General features: G+C 42.4%; 2 protein-coding genes and 1 long non-coding RNA gene across 16 annotated transcripts in view; 1 reads left to right on the forward strand and 2 right to left on the reverse strand.

The window, feature by feature from the left end:
• LOC124948673 (cGMP-dependent protein kinase, isozyme 1-like) overlaps positions 1-5,043 on the reverse strand; it is a 7,715-nt gene extending 2,672 nt beyond the window's left edge. Inside the window, exons 1-6 of one of the 3 annotated variants that reach the window (XM_047492622.1) lie at positions 4,473-5,043; positions 1,181-1,341; positions 934-1,005; positions 553-806; positions 326-468; positions 103-240 (exon numbers count right to left, since the gene is read on the reverse strand). In XM_047492622.1, coding sequence (XP_047348578.1) covers positions 103-240; positions 326-468; positions 553-806; positions 934-1,005; positions 1,181-1,294 — 721 coding nt within the window. In that variant the 5' untranslated portion in view covers positions 1,295-1,341; positions 4,473-5,043. Of the gene's footprint in view, positions 1-102; positions 241-325; positions 469-552; positions 807-933; positions 1,006-1,180; positions 1,425-4,040; positions 4,060-4,472 lie in introns of those variants that run through there. The other 2 variants (XM_047492621.1, XM_047492620.1) reach the window with 2 other exon arrangements.
• Positions 1-5,292, forward strand: part of LOC124948698 — a 17,929-nt gene extending 12,637 nt beyond the window's left edge. The window contains exon 2 of the long non-coding RNA XR_007100804.1: positions 4,619-5,292. This is a non-coding gene — a long non-coding RNA (uncharacterized LOC124948698). The remainder of the gene's footprint in view (positions 1-4,618) is intronic.
• Positions 5,293-5,437: 145 nt separating this feature from the next.
• LOC124948680 (RNA binding protein fox-1 homolog 2) overlaps positions 5,438-19,918 on the reverse strand; it is an 81,216-nt gene continuing 66,735 nt past the window's right edge. For 6 of the 12 annotated variants that reach the window (XM_047492643.1, XM_047492644.1, XM_047492648.1 and 3 more), the window contains 6 exons: positions 17,040-17,193; positions 15,816-15,879; positions 15,141-15,167; positions 11,536-11,702; positions 10,985-11,048; positions 5,438-10,907 (listed from right to left, as the gene is read on the reverse strand). In XM_047492643.1, the coding sequence (XP_047348599.1) occupies positions 10,863-10,907; positions 10,985-11,048; positions 11,536-11,702; positions 15,141-15,167; positions 15,816-15,879; positions 17,040-17,193 (521 nt within the window). In that variant the 3' untranslated portion in view covers positions 5,438-10,862. Of the gene's footprint in view, positions 10,908-10,984; positions 11,049-11,535; positions 11,703-14,433; positions 14,455-15,140; positions 15,168-15,815; positions 15,880-17,039; positions 17,194-19,212; positions 19,361-19,918 lie in introns of all 12 variants that reach the window. The other 6 variants (XM_047492650.1, XM_047492641.1, XM_047492642.1 and 3 more) reach the window with 5 other exon arrangements.

Genomic DNA, 19,918 nt, shown 5'->3' on the forward strand with positions numbered 1-19,918 from the left:
CAACAACAACAACAACAACGATGGCGCGCCACGTAATCGTTAATTCTCACGTATAATCGCGACGTAACGTACATCACAATGGGCTTAAGTCGCCGGCTTTACCTCCGATCGAACGAAGTCTCTTCGTATTGTAAAGCAAGGCTATTTCTCCGAATGCGACGCCAGGGCCAAAGGTTCGTTGGAACTTGCTACCTTGGTATATGTCGAACTCCCCTTCCGCCGACACGTACAAATGAGATCCTGAAGAGGGAAAAGAGAAAGAAAAAAATAAGAAAAAAAAAAAAAAAAAAGCCGAAGTTGAGGAATATCAATGACACTATCCCACCTATATCTCCTTCGCGAATAACCATCGTATTGGGTGGGAACTGTTTCGGATACATAGCCGAGACGAGAGACTCTACCTGACTGTTCTCGAGATTACCAAGAAACTCGTTCTCCAAAATGGCGCGCTTTATCTGTCTCGCGCTCCTATTTCAAAGAGATCCCAATATAAATAAATACCATCCCGTAGGAATAATTAAGAACAATAACAAGTTGGAAGGGAGAGGATACCTGGCGTCCTTTTCGTAAGTAGGTATAGGCGCCGCCGAGGTAGGCGGCGTAGGAGTCCTCCCGATCACGCCGCCACGGGGATTAGCTGGTTTTACCTCCTCGTAGCCGTCATCCTGCTCGGATCTCTCCTCGCGAATCTCCAAATTCTCCCGATGACTCTGCACCCGGGAAGGTTCGCTTGCTCGACTTTTACTCGTCGATGCCGCCGAGCAAACCGATCCATTAGACGAGATGGCATTTGGAAGCGGACGTATCTGTCGGAGGGACGTATCAAGGACTACGTGACGAAACGTGATAAAAAAAAAAAAAAAAAAAAAAAAAAAAAAAAAAAAAAAAAAGAAAAAAAGAGAAAAAAGAAAAAAGGAGGTGCCTTCTACTTACGACGCCATAAGTCAGATCCGGCTCGCCCGATTGCTTGTAACTGGTAGCGATGGGACTCCTCGTGCTTCCATTCTAGCGCATTGCCGGACAAATAGAAAAATTAGATGCGTAACGATAAGACACCGTGCTCGTGGTCAAGGTACTTTTAATCCTTGGCTAGACGGCCGATAATTTCTTTGCTTCTACGTACGCGTAGGCGTACGTACGTACGTACGTACGTATCTCGGATTGGGGATTAATTACTCACCACGACGACGCTCGATACGCTCGTTCCGCCATCGTGCTCGTGTTTGTGCGTAAAGTTGATGCTGCCACGCTGACTGAGAATACTCGCTCTTGGAAAGCACGAGAACCTCATCATGTTTTTCTCATCCAACACATTTCTCGAACAAAAAAATCTCTTCAGCCCTGAAATCACGAGTATTCGTTTTTCCTTTATTCCTCAGGCGCGATCTAGAACCGACCGCGATAGTCCGCTTGTCAGCGACCGACTGAAACCCATCGAGCTCATATTCCTTTATCTATTCTTCGTTAGCACACTTTAGCTACGTTCGCGTTCGCTCGCGGTGCTCGAGGAGGAGTCGGAGGAGGAGGAGGAGGAGGAGGACGACGAGAGAGAAGCAGGAACGATCGAGCTAGCTCCAACGAAGGGCTATGAAATTTTTCTTGCTATTTCGTTGTTCGAGACGATCGCACGGCACGTGCGATCGCCTCGAACGATCACATGATTATGCTAACGACGTTTAGTACCCGGTCGTATAAAGATTCGTCGTTTTAACGTATTAACGCCTTCTCGCCTGATACGAGACTATTTCTTTCTCGACCTTGACACTTGGCCTTTCGAAGCCATCATCCCTATATAACGAGATTCTTTTTATAAAAATTACCTAAACCCTGACGTAACCCTTTTGCCGAGTTAATAACGCTTTGTGTATCATTTGTCGTTCTCGAGATACACTCGATCGGCTCGGATATCTAATCGGTAGGTACACGCTTGTATTACACGCCTAGAAAAGAGAGAGAGAGAGAGAGAGAGAGAGAAAAGTAACTCTTGTCTTTCTCTTCGGCGATAGTTAAATAGTTTTGCACATGTTAGAGAAACCGAACGCTTAACCAAAGTCACGCGCCTCTCTTATTTCTCTTTTATATATAGAGATATTTATATATCTCTTTTTTCCGTCCTTGCCTTTTCGCGAAGCTTGCGCTATTTATTATTTATTACCACTAGAGATAAACTTAATTACCCGTAAATGGAATTTATCGCGGTACCGCAATGTCGCGCGCATTCTCTGCAAGGAATTATGCAGGGCACATCGCGTAGGCACATCTTTCATAGTAACGATTAATGGCCAATTACATCGATGTTTCCCTACATTGGAAATGTACCCAATCGACAAAAGTGGTAACCCTTTACATATCCCCCTTTCTCTTTTTTCTTCTCTCCTTTGAATTTCTTCGCCTTTCTTCGTGCGACACGATCGAAACGCAACGAGCTGTAACGTAAAAGTAAAACGAGGCAAGCAAGGTCGGCAGCACCGAGCTTATTATATCGGACGACGATAACGATATTTGATTAAGCGTGAAAGCCGCACGGTCATGCCGAAATGCTGATCGTATCGCGATATCTACTGATTATGCCACGTATTAATTGCAACCAAAAATTCGTTCGAATACGACGAGAACGGCTATGAATTATTCGTCGCTTCGCTAGTTCTTTACGAGGAAAATTATTTAGCCGCGGAGCGCCGCGCTACGGAAAATTAGCGCGGTGACGCGACGATTTTCAGAATTTATCGCGATAAGCTGCGCTCTTTATTCGTCGTCGCAAAAACATCTTCCTTTTGCCTCGGAAGCTTCGATCTTTGAGTCGGAGAGCCTCAATGTTTGTTCTCTTTCGATCGTCTCTCCGTCGAAAGAATAAAACGAAGGGTGGGAGGGAGAGGGAGAGGGAGAGGGAGAGGGAGAGAGAGGGAGAGAGAGAGAGAGAGAGAGAGAGAGAGAGAGAAACAATACGATTTTTGCCGCGCGTTGCAACCGATCGCGACACAATGGCCTGCGGCAGATCTTTATATTTTTCTTTTTCTTCTTTTTCCTTTTATTTTTCTTTTTCTTTTTTTTTTTTTTTTCTTTTTTTACATAACACGGAAGACACGTTTTCGTTTCGAAGCGCGGAAAAACGACGGAGCGATATTTCGCAATGTCTTTCTGTTGCACAACGATCCCGATGGCGTCATTTTTAACAGCGAAAGAAAAGAAATGCGAGAAAAATGGAAACGACCGATCGAACGATCTAACGGTCGGTCGGATCCTTCCTTCGACTTTCTTCCTCGTTTTGCTTTTCGCTCGTTCGCTCCTTTACGCTCCCTTATCGCTTTTTGATGTATTCCTATCCGACGACTATCGGGGCTCTCTTTGGATAAGGATTTATCGAGAAACGAATAATTCGTCATCATCGACACGGTTACTAATATTTTTCCTTCGGACAACATCCATCAGCTTGAAGCTTAGCGCGAGCAAAGTTACACGTCGCGTTACGCTTCGAGAACGGGGATCTTCCCGAGGAAATTAAAAGAGGGAGCGAGCGAGAGGGAGAGAGAGAGAGAGAGAGAGAGAGAGAGAGAGAGAGAGATCAACGAACGAAAAGTATCAAAGGAAAATTGATTCCCCTTCTCCCTTTTATATGACCCTTTTTTTCGCTCGTTCTTCTCCCGCTGTACCGCTCGAATTCGTGTGTTCTACTGATGTACCAAGTTCGACAAAGACACAAAAATCTTATCTAACCGATAACGAGAAGACGCAGTGTCAACAGGTAGGTATGTACGCGCGCCTATCAGAGAATCTTATCTAACGAGTCTATTCTCTCTTTTCCATTAACGAGTTCTATTACAAATTACTTTTCTGTGCTTTGCGCACACGTTTTATTTTATTTCATTTTGTTTTTTCTTTACTTTTCTTTCCTTCTTTTTCTTTTTTTACCGTTCTCCCTCAGCCCATAATAGTTCCGTGAACGCGAGGGAGCGGACATTTCGAATTGAATAATTGAATTTCAATAATTTCGTACGAATCGGTTGGACCATTTTTACTCGTTTCGTCGCGTTTAAACGTACACATCTACTTATCTTTCCCTCTGCGTGTCTCTTTCCGAGTAATTAAATGACCTCGTTCTGGTGACACTTAAGCAAACACTCGCAATCGGTGCTTTTTATTTTAATAATCTGGCGCGCGCGCGCGCGCGCGCGCAACGTCGTTTAAATATTTTCGAATCGCAAGGCCCCCGAATCAAAGACGGCCCTTATTTTAAAATCAACATCGGAACGAATCAAAATATCGTTGCGTTATGTAAAAATTGCAGGAACCTGGATCGATCGATCGTAATATGATCGATCCAGAAGCGAATTAATTGAGAAAGCAAACGATTCTTTTTTATCCCCTCTTTGCTCTCTCTCTCTCTCTCTCTCTCTCTCGTCGATCTTCGATTTTTTCTTCTCGCTCAGTAGCGTCGCTCGCGATAAGATCCTCGATCGGAAGAAAATACTCACTTTTTCCGATCGTAATCGTCACTTTGTAGTCCTCCTCGAAGATTCTCCGAATATCTTCATGCTCGATACTTTTCTCCGTTTACTTCGTTATTTTTCCTTAACCAAATATTCCGGACAAAAGAGTAACGATTTCGTTGATTTCGTAGCTTTTAATGGGAAAACGAATGACTAACGCGATCGGAATTGGACTAATAATTGGAGGAATGCGCATCAACATCGCAGGCGTGCGCGCGCGCGCGCACGCGTCGCCTTTATCGCCTCGGCCTTCCTTCTATGTGATTCAATTCGAAAAACAGTTCGTTGTTCTTGCGGATTATGCCTCGGATCTCGCGAGGTAGCTCACGTAGGTAGGCAGCTATGTCTATGACCAGAGAGCTTCGATTATTCGGATATTTTCAAAAACGAGGGCAGAAAGACAAGACAGAGAGAGAGAGAGAGAGAGAGAGAGAGAGAGAGAGAGAGAGAGAAAAGGAGCAAAAAAATAAAAAAGAAGAAAATGGCTATGGTCGACGGAAGAAGACGTGTGGTCGAGAGGCAGCGTGTGCTATCGACGGCCCGGTCACGAAGCTACTAAGGTGAAAATACAGAAAGAGAAGAGGGAGTTTTTCGCGGCGTCTCTGGCAACGTCGATACGGTCGGCTGCCTGGCCACCCGGCCAGCCTCGACCCTGATGATGCGCTATCGACGATTATCGGTTCGCGTATACACATGCGAGTACAATGTTTACAATGTCATCTGTATATGTAATACTTGCAATAATCTCGTACATAAATATACGCAACAGTATAAAGTTCCTCGGAGAAAGTCCGAAATCAATTAATTACTTATTTTTCATTTTACATATGCATCTATTCTCTCCTATCTTATCCTATTTTGTATCCTTGCGAAAATATTTGAGTGGATATATATTCGATAAACGACGAAACGAATCTCCGTTCGTCGTTTCTGCGTCGATGGACAAGTGGTAGAAGAGGATTATTTTTTATTTGAAAAATATTTAATAATAAACATTGACAATATACAGAGAAAATACGCCATAAGAAGTCGCTATGGGAGTAATAAGAACCTAACAACTGGTCCAGACTTAGAAAATATCATCAAATCAGACAATGATAAAGGTGTCACAAACGACATCTTTTATCCCTATCAATATTTTGCAACTAAAGTTCGAGATGATTGTATTTCCTGTTCGCTTGCAATTTTTTCACATTTCTCTCTCTCTCTCTCTCTCTTCTCTATGTCGTGTATGTATATGTATATGTATACGCATATATGTATATATATATATATATATATATATATATATATACATATGTGTGTATGTATATAATGTATCTTTTTTCTTTTTTATCATTCTCAACGTATCGTTCGCGCTTTAGCGCCTAAGAAAGGAAACGAAACGAAACGAGTCGCGCTGCGAATCTGCAAAATGTCTTTTGTGAATTTGCGCGAACGAAGACGAAGCGTTTAGTGCGTCGTATCCGTTCGCGAATCACATCCAGTAGAATATACATATACATATATACATATATACATATACATATACATATATATATATATATACATATATATATATATATATATATATAAATGTGTCTATATTGATTTGCGCGCTGAGAGAGAAAAACGAAAATTTACAGATATCGCCCGTCCAAGTCATTCCGCTCGTGCTTTATTCGTGTCTCGCTGATTATTCCTGTACCATATTCCCTTTTGTCATCTTTCCTCTTTACTTTCACATTACAATTTAATTAATAATAACATTATTAATAATTAAGAATATAATTATTTGAATTCATTCATTTATAATTTACGATATCTCGAACAGCGGCGCGCGGGCCGGCGTTAGCTTGCCATCTTCGTGCTACGTTTTAAAAGACGAGAAAAAAAAAGTGTTGTTGTTTCGAGGAGGTACGCGAGATGCGTTTTCTCTCATTTCACTCATACGCGTTGTTACATACACACTCTCTCTCTCTCTCTCTCTCTCTCTCTCTCTCTCAAACACTCAGCGCAAACACGATAAACTTTTTACATTCATGCACGCACGCACGCAAATCTTTGACCTAAATATAGATAATAATCATTGTAACGCCTTAATGTCATGGAACATTCCTCTTTCTCGTATTACATATTTTTCTTTTACTCGAAAACGGGCACAATCATTTTGCCAAGATCATTCATTAGAAGAGCATTGAAATTTTCCCTGTCGCTCGGCCCACGTTTCTTTCATTTTATATCGTTGCGTTTACGCTATCTATTTTTATGTGTGTATATACAACTTTTGCTTTTTTCCTCTTATCGCAAGTTGTTGTTTCCCTTTCGAGAATACGACTTCAACTCCTTTCGAGTATTACGTGTGAATGAGTTTGTATGGGCGTTCATCATACTTTGCCTTCTTTTTTGCCGTTTAGCGCAACGTCGACTCTCTCGTAGGACTAAGACGGTAAAAAGCACAGAGAGATCTCGGTTAACGCGCCCTGCCTAATACGCTAGGATATGTTGCTCGTTAGATGTGTCATTACGTCATGTATTCATCTAAATTCATTTAAAAATTCCCTTTAATGGTAATTAATGTTTTATATCGCTAGTTGTAAGTATTTATACGTATAACATACGGTGCGTATCATTGAATAACTTTATACATTGCTCGCTTATCTCTTTGTTTTTCTTTCTTTCTTTCTTTCCTTCCTCCTCCCCCTCCTTTTCTTTTCTTCTCCTTTTTTTCCCCGATACAATTGATTTGGTAGGACCCGCCGCGAAAAACAATGAAATTAATAGAAATGAAATTGATTCGTTCAGGTTCTTCTTTATTTTTCTTATTAGAATTCTTTTTCTTCCCTTCCTCCCGTTCGCTAATGTTTTAGATCGATGGTCTAAACGATTCGGGATATAAACGAAAGGACGATGGAATTTAAAATTGTCTTTACGCGTTTCTATCGCTTATAAAGCTAAAAGTGGTAAGGAAGAAGGAGGAGAAAGAAGGGACGCGATACGATCGTATGTCGAAAAAACGAGAAAAAAAAAGAGAAAAACAAAAGAGAGAGAGAGAGAGAGAGAGAGAAAGGGAAAAAAAGAAGAGAAGAAAAAAAGCGAAAAGAAAAGAGAAAAAGAGATAAAGAAGAAGAGGAGAAAAGGCCCAAAGGAAAAGAAAGAGAAGAACGAAAGATTTGGTTGTGCACTCGTGACGCGCTTTTCCTAATTTGAGCTTGACTTAATCACTATCAACTATTTAATAATAATAGCCTACCCCGATAAAGATATCGATTACGAGTAAGTATAAATTTTAGTCACAGTTCACATTACACAGAATTAACTCCCAAAGCAGATTCGTTCGTTCGTTCGTTCGAGACGCGGTCTTTGAAATTTGCAAAATTTCCAAATGTGATCGATCAATTTTCGTCTATCATCGGCTAAATACTATAATGGCTCTCTTCGATCCTTCTTTTTCATCTTCCTCGAAAGAAGGAAAAATCGATTATCGACTTTGATAATAACCACCATCCTCTCGAGCTATTCCCTTGGTAGAATAAAGTTTACCGTTATTGTAATCGTAATCGTAATCGTAATTCTAATCCTAATCGTAACCGTAATCGCGTAGCAGCTAAGATTTTACCTCTCACACGTTTTAATTTCATGTGTGTGTGTGTGTGTGTGTGTGTGTGTGTGTGTGTGTGGTGTACATACATATGTATATGAATATATATATGTATATATATGTATATATACATATGTACATATATATGTATATATATATAGTATATATATATATTTGTGTTGAATTTCATTACGATCTACCGACTCGTCAATCTTAACGTTTACGAGAAAATTATGAGTATATCTTGAGTCTTCTTCGGCTACGTTCTTCGGCTTATTTTGTGCTCGACGATCGATCGTTCTCTATTTACACATTTATATAACTGGCACCCACGCACACGCAAAGAAAGACTACCATCTTGTTCTGTCCATTCTCGAAAGGTATAGAGAGAGCTATGCGTCGTTAGCCTTATTCTAATGTTCTAAGAAAATTTTAAAACTAAAACGTAAAATAACGGTCAGAAGACTATTCCTAGCCGTTGGATAGTTAAAGATAAATCTTTCGTCATATTTGGCTACTTCGTATTCCCCCTCGCAATGTCTATCCATCGGCTCGCCGCCGTCCTCTTTCTCTCCGTTCCTCTACTTTCTTTTTCCTTTTTTTTCCCTACGACGTCCGCCTCTCTCTCTCTCTCTCTCTCTCTCTCTCTCTCTCTCTCTCGTTATTCTCTTACGTATAATATTAGATAAATCCTCGCGCGCTAATTATAACTTAAAAGGTAAGGGCGTATGGTGATACATCACTCTCACTCGTCTCAATGTGCGTTCAATTTCCATTTCTTGTTAAATCCATCGTAAGCGTAACTTTGTCTTTGTTTTTCCTCTTTCGTGATATATCGTCGATCCTCGACTACGATCGGGAGAAAGCGAGCAAAGGATTAACGAACATTGACGACAATTCAAATAGGTCGTTAGACGCGTGCACTCGAGAGACAAACTCGTGATACATTCAGAGAAAGAAAATAATGTCCTCGCTAAATCCCATTAAGATATCGATTATTCTATTATCGAATCGAATATAAAAAAACGTCCGCGACGATTCTTTTTAATTAAAAGCTCGTTCTCACTTGTCGCGATACGGCCGGTCTGATTAAATCCGTAAAAATAATAATAGCAAGTATAATACAAAAGTGTTACTACAAAAATTCATAAAGAATTATGCCGTGTGTGTGCGCGAACTGTGTTATCTGTTACACGAGGAGGATAGACGGCGCGCGGCTACGACGACGATGTGTGTGTGTGTGTGTGTATCGAGCAATCGTGTATTAAAACAAAGAACGACCTATCAAAAATATACACAAAGGATAAAAGCGTCCTTTTCCTTTTATGATCATTCGCGAAGTACGCGAGACGCAAATTCCTCAGAATCGATATCTTCCCTCTTCCCGAGTTTTCCCGATCGTGTTCGAAAGACCGATCTTTGGACAATAGACGTACGATCGTCGACGCGACATCCGTTACTACGGTCGCATTTCTTCGAATGTTAAAACCTAGTCAGCGACGCGGACGCGCGCACGCTCTCTCTTGGAGGATAAAAAGAAAAAAAAGAAAAAAAGAAAACAGATCTTGACCATCGTCGTCTTTCATTTGCATTCTCATATCTCCTCGTATGAGAGAGATCTTTCGCGCGGTCTAATGTCAATAATAATAATAATAATAACAATAATGATAATGATAAAATAATAATAATAATAAAATTATAATAATATTTATAGCAATAATAAAAGTAGCGAGCGAGTTGGCGCCCGCCCAATGAAACTAAACGTAAACGTTTCGTGCGCTCGTGCGGTGTGATTCGCATACGTTTTGATTTGGTTTTTCGACGTAAATTCTAGCGTTTGTAGAATACGATGCTGAGAGATGTAATGAGAGGAAAAAGGGGGAAAAAAAAAAATGAAAAAAAAAAGAAAAAGATAAGGAAAATGGAAAGGCGAACAAACAATATATATTTCGAAGGAAATATATAGATCGGATATACGTGCCGATCCCTTCGGTTCGCCTTGCCAGAGAGTATTGAGTACGCTTTCAAGTATTAATTTGTCTTTCTAGCGAATCGCGGATCTAGGGTGATCTCTATATTTGCGACGTTTTAAAATCGGTGGTGCTTCGATTAGGAACCGGTAAGAGAGAGAGTGTCTGACTAGACCCTGTTGAGACCCTGTGCAACGTCCGGCTGTGTTCATCGTCCAGCGCTCTATAAAAGGACGCGAATCGGTTTTCAAGGTGATATAGATGCTTCTCTTTCTAGATACTATTATTTCCGGCAATTGTGTGTGTGAGTCCTTTTTCTCCTATCGTCGAGACTGCTATTGATAAATAAATAACTGGCTAGAAACGGGGGGGGGGGGAGGGATGGAAAAAAGGAGAGAAGCGATAGGCGCGCTCTCTCTCTTAGTCCTTTCGATCTTAGAAACGCAAATGTTCGTGAAGAAAAAGAGCGTGGGATGATTTTGTACGCGCGATCGACGACGTTTTCTGTTCACTGATGATGGCGGTGGTGGGTAGGAGCTGCTCTCGAACGTTGGCAGGCTTACTTTAAAGGGTCCAGGCGTCGCTTCTTTCTCGTCGATGTGCTTTGCGTGTAACGTTGGATGTGTGCGCCTCTATGCGCGTCGGTGTACTCTCGTGTATAATATGCGTGTGCGCGAACGTGTACCGCTGCTTCTTGTTTCGCGGCTTTACCGACGACAGCGACAACGACGACGACGACGACGACGACGACGCGACGACGACGATCGTCATTGTCGATTTTTGGTCGTCGCGTTCCTTGCCGATCCCCTCTCTCCAAACTCTCCTTTAATAAGGCGTAAATCTGTTGTATCCGCCTCTATAGACCGTTGCCTAAAAGAAAGAAAAAAATAATAATTGATCGATGCATGCCATCATATATTCGTATATATTCATGCCGATCATCTTACCCCGTATCCTGCCACCGGACCGATGCCGTGTCCGAGATAAGGGTCGGCGTATTCGCGTCCGTAACTGTAAAATCATAATGATCGACGTTAAGATCGACGTCGCTCGTAGGCACCACTGCGCGCGCGACTCATTCGTTGTCGAGGAAATACGACGATGGAGTTAGGTACATGAGAATAGACACTTAGAAAAGAGGAAAGTAAAAAATAATGGGATATACGAACGAAGCAGTGATTCGTTTACAACTTTTCATCAGGATTTTCGTTGGGATTTTCGATGGGATTTTCGTCGCCAGGGAGGAAGGACTGGCATTCGGGCATCTCCTCGAATCTGCGACTTCTAAGAGCTCGCCCACGGTGACGATTCTTTCTGCAAGTCGATCGACTCGTTTACAAAAAAGTCTTTTAAATATAGAGATATTCTTCGTTTGGACGAAAGCAAAAGCCGTCTCTAATATAATTAAAGAGACGTCTCGAGGAACGAGACGAACACAAGTGGGATGGGTGTTTTAGGAGAGAGAGCTCGTGTCGTAGGTGGCGCCTGAGATACTTACCCCGCTACTGCGGCATATCCTGCGACCGGCTGTGCTGCCGCTGCAGCTGCCCCGTATGCGCGCGCAGCCACCGCCGTGTAAGTCGCTGCAGCTGCATAAGTCGCTTGCTGTGCCGTCGAGAGCGGCGTCTTTAGCAATGGCGATGCTGCGGCCGCCGCTGCAGCTGCCTGAAACAATAATCATGACCCGCCATGCAACGCTCAAAAGCAAGCTCGAAGAATTCGAACAGAGAGAGGGAGAGAGGGGGCGGGGAGAGAGAGAGAGAGAGAGAGAGAGAGAGAGCTAGATAAAGAGAAAAAAAGGAAAAGAATGACGGCACAAAAACGACAAATATAACATCGTTGATGACGATGATGACGACGATTCGTGCATAAGATCTTCCGAATCATCGTCGACGATATCTTGCTCACACGTTTTTCCTACATAATTTTCTTAACGATGCAAAGAAATCATAATTGGAAACATTTGTCCTATAAATCTCATTTCGTTATGATATCGCCTCCGGGGGGGGGGGGGGGGGGACATGGAAGAAAAAAGCGATGCAACGCTTTAAAAGCCTCGGAGCTTCCTTGAATTCGGCTGAATTCAATTCAAGCCGTACCTGAAAATAGATGCAGGAGGGCAATGCGCGAACTCGTATCTCGCCAAGAGGAGTACTTTCGATGGAAGCTTTAGCGCTCTCTCTCTCTCTCTCTCTCTCTCTCTCTCTCTATTTATCTGTCTCTCCGTCTCTCTTTCTCTCTCCGTCTGTCTCGCAAGCGAGCGCTTTGAAGAACGCGCGTCGCGTCGCGCCGACGATGACGGACCTCCTGCGAGCAAACGACGTCTAACGGTGTTCCGTTGAGATCGCTCTCGTAAAAGGGAGGAAAATGGTTGTGGTGCCTGCGTGTCACTGCCAGAAAAGCTACGTTAACGACTACGTTAACGTTTTTATGATACATGGGATATTCGCTACGACGACTTTCTATCTGGCTAGCAAATTTAAAAACTTGGAAACGTTTTCGAATTGCCGTACTCTCGTCTTCCAATTTTTATTTTGTAAAATTTTTGCAAAAGGGATAAACGAATATAAGTGAGCGAAGAAAGATAAGAGAGGAAAAGAAAGTAAGAAGAGAGAAAAAAAAGTGTAATTTATTCGCGCGAATAAGTCTTTCCGAATAAATAAGAAGATAAAGCGAAAGTCTATACAACAGCGCATAATAGACTATAGATAAAAAGGAGACGAGATGTTTAAGTAAGCTTCCGTTCGGAGAGGTATTTCGATCTATTGTCGCGATGAAAAGAGAAGAAAAAAAAAAAAAAAAGAAAGAAAAAAACAGAAAAACGATCTTTCTCGAGACGAAATGACGAAACGAGAGCTTTTGCGATGGGGGAAAACTTTCGTCGCGATAACAGGGACGAAAGAAAATTCGGACGGCGCCGGATAAGTTTCGTTCCAGATAAATAACCATGTTGTTTCGTCGACCGATTCGAAAAGAGAGCCCACGATGAGGCCAGGGATGAATATCTAGGTGCGAGAGAATAAAAGAAAATGGATAAGATAATTCGAAGGAATTTTTGCGAGGTATAGTTTTCTTTTAAACTTATCTACTTTGTTCCACTAAAAAAGCATGACTAAGTATAGTGTGTATTTACCAACGCGTTGGACAGGAAGAATTTATCTAATCCTCTACGACATCTTCCGACCGTTGTGCGTGGGAACGCAAAAACTCGATGCAATCTACGACAATAGGTGGGTAGTCGCTTATGCAATACCTACATATAAATATAGGCAAGTTTGTCAAATGCATTGTACGATGCGAGATTATAACAACGAATGCACCGAAGAGCGCACCTCCTACCGACGTTCGTAAAAAAGGAAGAAACAGAGATACAAGTAACAAATACGGAGCTATTAAACGGAGTAAGAAGGATCCTCCTCTATTCAATCGACGTGCGTATTACGTAACTTTGTAACTTGGTACAGAGAGAAACAATAGAGATGCAACTAACGAGAGATATCTCGAGATGGTTCTGTGATATCGGATATGGAGGAAAATAAAAGCGGGAAAAGGGCCCGTTAAAAATCAACACTTTTACGTACGGCCCAGCGATCAAATTTTACCAGGGAAGAGAAGGAAAAGAAAGATTCCTTTGTCGCGAAGCGTCCGCCGATCTCGTTAGATTTTCTCTCCTTGATTCTAATATTATTATCAACGGATAAAGATCCAAGAATTTAACGGGGGATATAAGGGCTACGGTAGGCATTGTGCTTTGCTCGAACATTCGATGGTTAATACGTTCTATGATAGGGAAGGAATGAAAGGCGTTCTTCATCGGTAATCTCATTTTCAGGGTTGAAACGTCTCTTAAATGGGGGGAGGGGGAATCGCCGCGTGTGCCAAAGAACGAACGAAAGCGGTATACCCCCTCTCGATCTCCCCCTCCCACGGCTCGCTCGCTCTCTCTCGGACGGAAAATTATTTCGCGGTTGATTCATGGTTCGACGAAATAACGTTGCCAAGCGTATCTATAATATGCGACTACTATACGAATTCTCGCGAGATGCGCAACATTGTATCTTACATCGACAAGCTCGACAGCTTTTCATACGTTCATTCAAATTCCAAAAAAGCATCGTTAGCTCAACCGCTATTCTACGATCGATCGGCGAACACGCTTTGCGGATCCCTCGCGATAAGCAAAAACGACGGAAAGAGAATAAAAGGAGGTAGAGTAGAAAGCACAATATACCTACTGCAATGGATCGAGAAAAGAACTGCGGGGCTGGGAATTAAAAACGAGAATAAGAAAAAAGAACGAAGAAAAAACGGGAAGAAAATAAGAAGGAGCAAAAACCAAACGAGAGATAGAGAAATAAGTTTGTATGGGCGGCGGATCACCCACCCGAAATCCTACCTCCAGAGCGGGCGCTTTAGCCTGAAACACAAACGTCAAACCTGAAAAAGGAAGTTTCGATATCGCGCTATTTGCGAGAGATATCTTCCCTCTCTCTCTCTCTCTCTCTTGCACTTTCTACCTCTTCTTTTTGCGAAAGAAAAAACCGTAAAAAGCAAAGAAAAGAAAGAAAGAAATAGAGAAGACGGAAGAGAGACGTATATCCCTCTCTCTCTCTCTCTCTCTCTCCCGTTATGGTCGGTCCTCCACGCGAATCCCCCCTCTTTTTTACCTTGCGCATGATCTTTATCCGGCCTGTACAAAGGGTCGACGAAAGAGAGAAGAGAAAGAAAGAGCGCGTAGAAAAGAAAAAAGAGAGGCTCTTCTTGAGATTCGAACGAGAGAATTGAAAAGAGAGAGAGAGAAAAAACAAAGAAAAGAAAGAAAAGAATAAAGCGAGATAGAGCATGTCGCCGTTGCGACGATGCGAGACTTGTGTGTGTGTGTGTGTGTGTGTGAGAGAGAGAGAGAGAGAGAGAGAGAGAGAGACTCTATACTATGTATGTATAATATGTATGCGGAGAGCATAGGAAAAACGAAAATGTCTGATACGACGATAAAAATAGCGGCGGGAAGGAGAGAATGATTCGTGACGCGTAGATCGTTATTCGGTGCTCTTTTGCATTTCGTGTAGAGTAGCAAGCCTTGCGGAAAACGTGTCGACTAACTTCGGCTGTAGCTTGCGGCCATTCCAACTACATAAACGGGTCCGAAAATCGATAGACTTTAGTTAACACTTTCCTACCATTTTCAACCGAATATCGCATGCGGTATTTTTCCGCTCCGACACGGTGCACGCGCGATCTCCTTTACTATTCTTCTTCTTCTTCTTCTTCTTCTTCTTGTTATTACATTGTTCTTACGTCTTTTACTTTTTTTTTTCCTTTGAAAGAGAAAAAACAGAAGAAAGAAAGAAGAAGAAGAAGAAGAAGAAGAAGAAGAAGAAGAAGAAAAGAAGCATGGAACAGCGTTTCGCATAGGTTTCTATTCTTTCGATGCCGCGAATGCGCATGCACGAAACGTTCGCGCCGAAAAAATCGCTTATGCACAAAGCCATCCCCCCCTGCCCCGCGCGCTAATAAGCTAGACATTATCTTGTTTCGGATAAAACGAAAGTACGCGCGGTTCCATGAAAAAAAAAAAAAAAAAAAAAAAAAAAAAAAGCGGTCGTCGAATTCGATTCGACGAAGGAATATCGAATGTCGCGGTCACAACTCTCGTCCATTTCTTTGCCATTTTCTCGGCGATCTTCTCTTTCTCTTTCCTCCGACGTCGCTCCGTGCACCGGAAACGGATATATCTCGCGTTGGAAAATTAAGAGGTCATAGATTGGAGCATCTCACCTGTAGCCTGTAGTTTGGATCCTGTGTCGCCGCGTGTGCTGCTAGGAAGGGGTCGTAATAGACGCTGAAAAAAATCAAAACAGAAGATCGATCGATTAAATCTTTCTTTTTTTTTTTTTTTTTTTTTTTTTTTTTTTTTTTTCTGACACGAGGATCGAAGGAGAAAGGTTAAAGGGGAATAGAAACGTTCGTAGGAGGTCGAACGAAGCATCGGTCGGTGCTCCTTCTTTTTTAACGCCCTTATTACATAGGGGATCTTCGGGTGAATTATGAATTAAAGGTGCGATTCGAACGTTAGGAAAAAAATTAAGACGAACGAACGATTGGATAACGAGGATGAAAGGTTGCAAAAAGTTTAAACGTCGTCGAAAAGGAGGGGAGTCGATATACCGGGCCCAGAGCGCTTCCATTGTCTTCGGCGCTCGCAGAAAAAGGGAGATGAACTAGAGGGGCTCTCTCCTCCGTTCTCTGCCGCTAGAAAATTATTCGTACTTTGCGTAACGCATTAGGATTAGTAAGTTCGTTGGTGCGTCGAGCTCGTGCAGATGCAACGTACACATCATATTCTCTCACGTATATGTATTTACACACACCATACGTATATCTCTATCCATCTATGGAATACACAAAAGCAAACGGGCAAGCGTGCAGCGAAGCTTCTTCTCTTTTTTTATCTTTGTTTCTTTTTTCCTTTCCTTTTCTTTTTTTTTTTTTTTTTTTCTTTGCGACAAACGAATTGTATCTCGAATTTGAAGTTATTTTTCAACTCGACTCGTTTGTCAGCGCTTCTTTTCTCCTTCTTCCTCTTGGAAAAGAAAGCTTTGTTTACTAACAACGCGGATCTTACGATCCGAAGGAAAAAGATCTCTCTATCGAGATATATCTCCTCCTCCTTCTCCGTCATAGTCGATCCTTTGTAACATCGCGATTCGATGTAATTCGAAAGAAAAATCTGGCGGGAAAACGTGGCCGACTTTACGAAGAAAGTCCCACACTTGCCCGAAATATTTTCGCCTGCGTCCACGAGTAGCTTTTATCGATCGCGATGACATTGAAGGAATCGCGATATATCGCCTATAATATTCGAAACTTTTTCCCAAATTTATTCGATACGATTTCGGAGATGTCTGGGAGAGCGAAAAGATGGGACGAAAAGATGGGACCAAAGGATGAGAGAGAGAGAGAGAGAGCAGAAGCGACGAAATCGAAAATATGTGTACTTACGCAGGCGCAAAGGGATGAAGGGCCGTGGCGGCGGCCGCGGCTGCGAGCGGCCCTGGATTTCTGGCCAACGCCAACGCCGCCGCGCTGCTCGGAAAAGCTGCCCTTGCCGCGCCGACTCTTCCCCTTTGAATGGCCACTCCTCTTAATGCTGCCGCTGAAACAACGCGTACGTGCCCCAACATTTTTTTCTCTTACCTTTCCTCCTTACTTTCTTTCTTTCTTTCTTTCTTTCTTTCTTTCTTTCTTATCATCTCCTCATTCTTCTTATTTTGTCAACTTTCGCAGGATACATCGATCTACGATCGTCGGCCGCTTGGATACTGGTTGGATGCTGCTGTGGCCAAACGCGCTCGAGACGAAGCGCACAGACTGTCTTACGAGCTTTTGTTTCTTTTGGATATAGAGAAAGAGTGGCTGTGTGTGTGTGTGTGTGTGTGTGTGAGAGAGAGAGAGAGAGAGGGGGTGGATGGATGAGGAGAGTTAGGAGAAAAGATACAATTTTCAAAAGTTTTTCAACTTTGTCGTACGTATGATATTCAATATACCGCGAGCGATTCGAAATAAATCATATTTGGGAATGCACGAGAAAATACAAAGGAATACCCGAGTCACTCTTAACAATTCTAGAATAAATCTTGGGAGAAATAAAAAGAAGAGAATTTCTTCGTCGATGCAAACGTTCTCTCCCTCTTCTAGCACCTCTCTCTCTCTCTCTCTCTCTCTCTCTCTCTCTAAAGACGAATCAACAGAAAAAAATAATAACAAGAGAGAAACAAAAGATAGGTCACAGAGGGGATGCTTTTCTGCCTACCTTTGGCCAGCATCCTTTGCGTTGAACTCGTAGACGTTAAAAGTAGTGAAAGCTTGAAAAGTAAGAGGCGTAGATTCACCGACGTTAATCCGCGCTCGGAAAGAGACAATCGTTAATTTACACATCTTTTTTTCGAACATAACGAAATATAACGATGTCCAAAAAGAAGCACGTTTTGCGGAAATACGTTGGAAGATTTTGATCGAAGTATCTATTTCCCGTTTTTTCACCAAAGAATTCAAAATAAGCCAGCTCGAATAAGACTACCCTCGTTAAATTCAACGACTGTAGAGAGAGAGAGAGAGAGAGAGAGAGAGAGAGAGAGAGAGAGAGAGAGAGGGGGTGGGGGGAGAGAGGAACGAGTCTAAAAGTACGCAGCAATAAAACGCGATCTCGCTCGAGATATTTTTTTCGGGTTCCGTTTACATTGAAATGTTAATGGTACGCGATCAAACGATAAGAACTTACGAATATCGGTAATGAACAACAACAGCAACACTAGCAACATCAACGCGAAACAGAAACAACACCAAGAACGTCATCGGTAACAACAAACTTTACCGAGCAAGTTGTCTCTCGTCGTCCAGAGTTATGCACGTACACGTTCGCTCTCACGATATGCTGAACGATTCGACGTATGTAAATATATACATACTTAATACTATATTCGGCACTCTACTGTCTACTAGATCTATCACGAGCAATGCTTGGTGTTATATATGCATAAACAGTGCAGGCACATTCCAAGGGAGAGTGAGATAAACAGAGGTATAACAGAGAGAGAGAGAGAGAGAGAGAGAGAGAGATACACACGCGCGCACACACACACACACATAGAGTGTAATATATATATATATATATATATATATATATATATATGTATATATATATATGTATATATGTACGAGAGAGAGAGAGAGAGAGACAAGCTGTGACACAAACGCAACGATAACTTGGATTCGTATGGTAATGTGATTATTTGATCGAACGAGAAGGTCGAATTCGAAGCGTCTCGAGGACGAAGAAGAAAAGAAATGAAAAGGATAAAGGGAAATGATACCGAAGAATTTATTTCGTAAATCTTCCGTTAGAAAGGATTATCGAAAAATTCGATGCTTCGTTCGCGCTCTAACATGGACAGAAAAGATTGCAACAAGAGGATAAGAGAAGAAGGACAAAAAAAGAAGTCAATGGAAAAAAGGCTCCGTGCTCGTTTTTCATAAGGACGGATTGATTTTTGCTTAAACTTCGCTAGGACGAAGCGGCGCGCACGGCTAAAACGAAATGAGTAATAATAAGGTAAGAGTAATTAAGTAGGAGGATTCGGAAAAAGGGAAAATCGTGCTGGGTTGCGTTCTGTACCTTCGTCTCGCCGCCGCCCTCGGTGTAAGGACGAGCGGAGCAGCCGCGGGGGATGGTGTAACAGCGGCCGCGGCGACCGCAGCAGCCGCGGCTGCCGATGGCGCTGCCGCACCCAGCCAGCTCCACGGCATCGCCGGCAACCTGTATCCTGCGTTTGTTCCACGTTTATTCTTTTATTAGTCTCCTTAAATATATCCATCACTTTTTCTTTTCCTTCCCTTTTCTAGTCGATCGTCGATCTCCCTTCGGCCACGACCGTTTGGAAGGGATTCATTCGATCGATACGCGCGAATACGACGCGTGTCACGGTGTTGGTTAGTCGGTAAGTACTCGAGACTCGCTTTTCTTTTTTCCCTTCCATCGATTTCACCTATTACGATATTTCGCTTCCTCGCCAATAATCTTCGATCCTTAATCCGGGTCGACCTAGATTTTTTCCCCCCACTTGTCTCGTGACGTGTATCTCCCTGTCGAACCGAGTATCTTAGGTTCGAGTACGATAGGCTCGCGATTATTCCCAAATAATACGCTCGCGCTTATAGGGGGACTTGAGAGTCAACGAGATAGTCGAATTTGGCTCTCTTTCGTAAGATAAAAAAAAAAAAAAAAACAAAAATTCATATCCTCGAAAGGTCTCTACGTAAACGATTGATCCTCCGACGAATCCTTCAATGTCGCAGGATCTGAAAAAATTTCTTTCACAAAA

The sequence above is a fragment of the Vespa velutina genome, chromosome 4 (assembly GCF_912470025.1).
Source record: "Vespa velutina chromosome 4, iVesVel2.1, whole genome shotgun sequence".
Classification (NCBI taxonomy): Eukaryota; Metazoa; Arthropoda; class Insecta; order Hymenoptera; family Vespidae; genus Vespa; species Vespa velutina.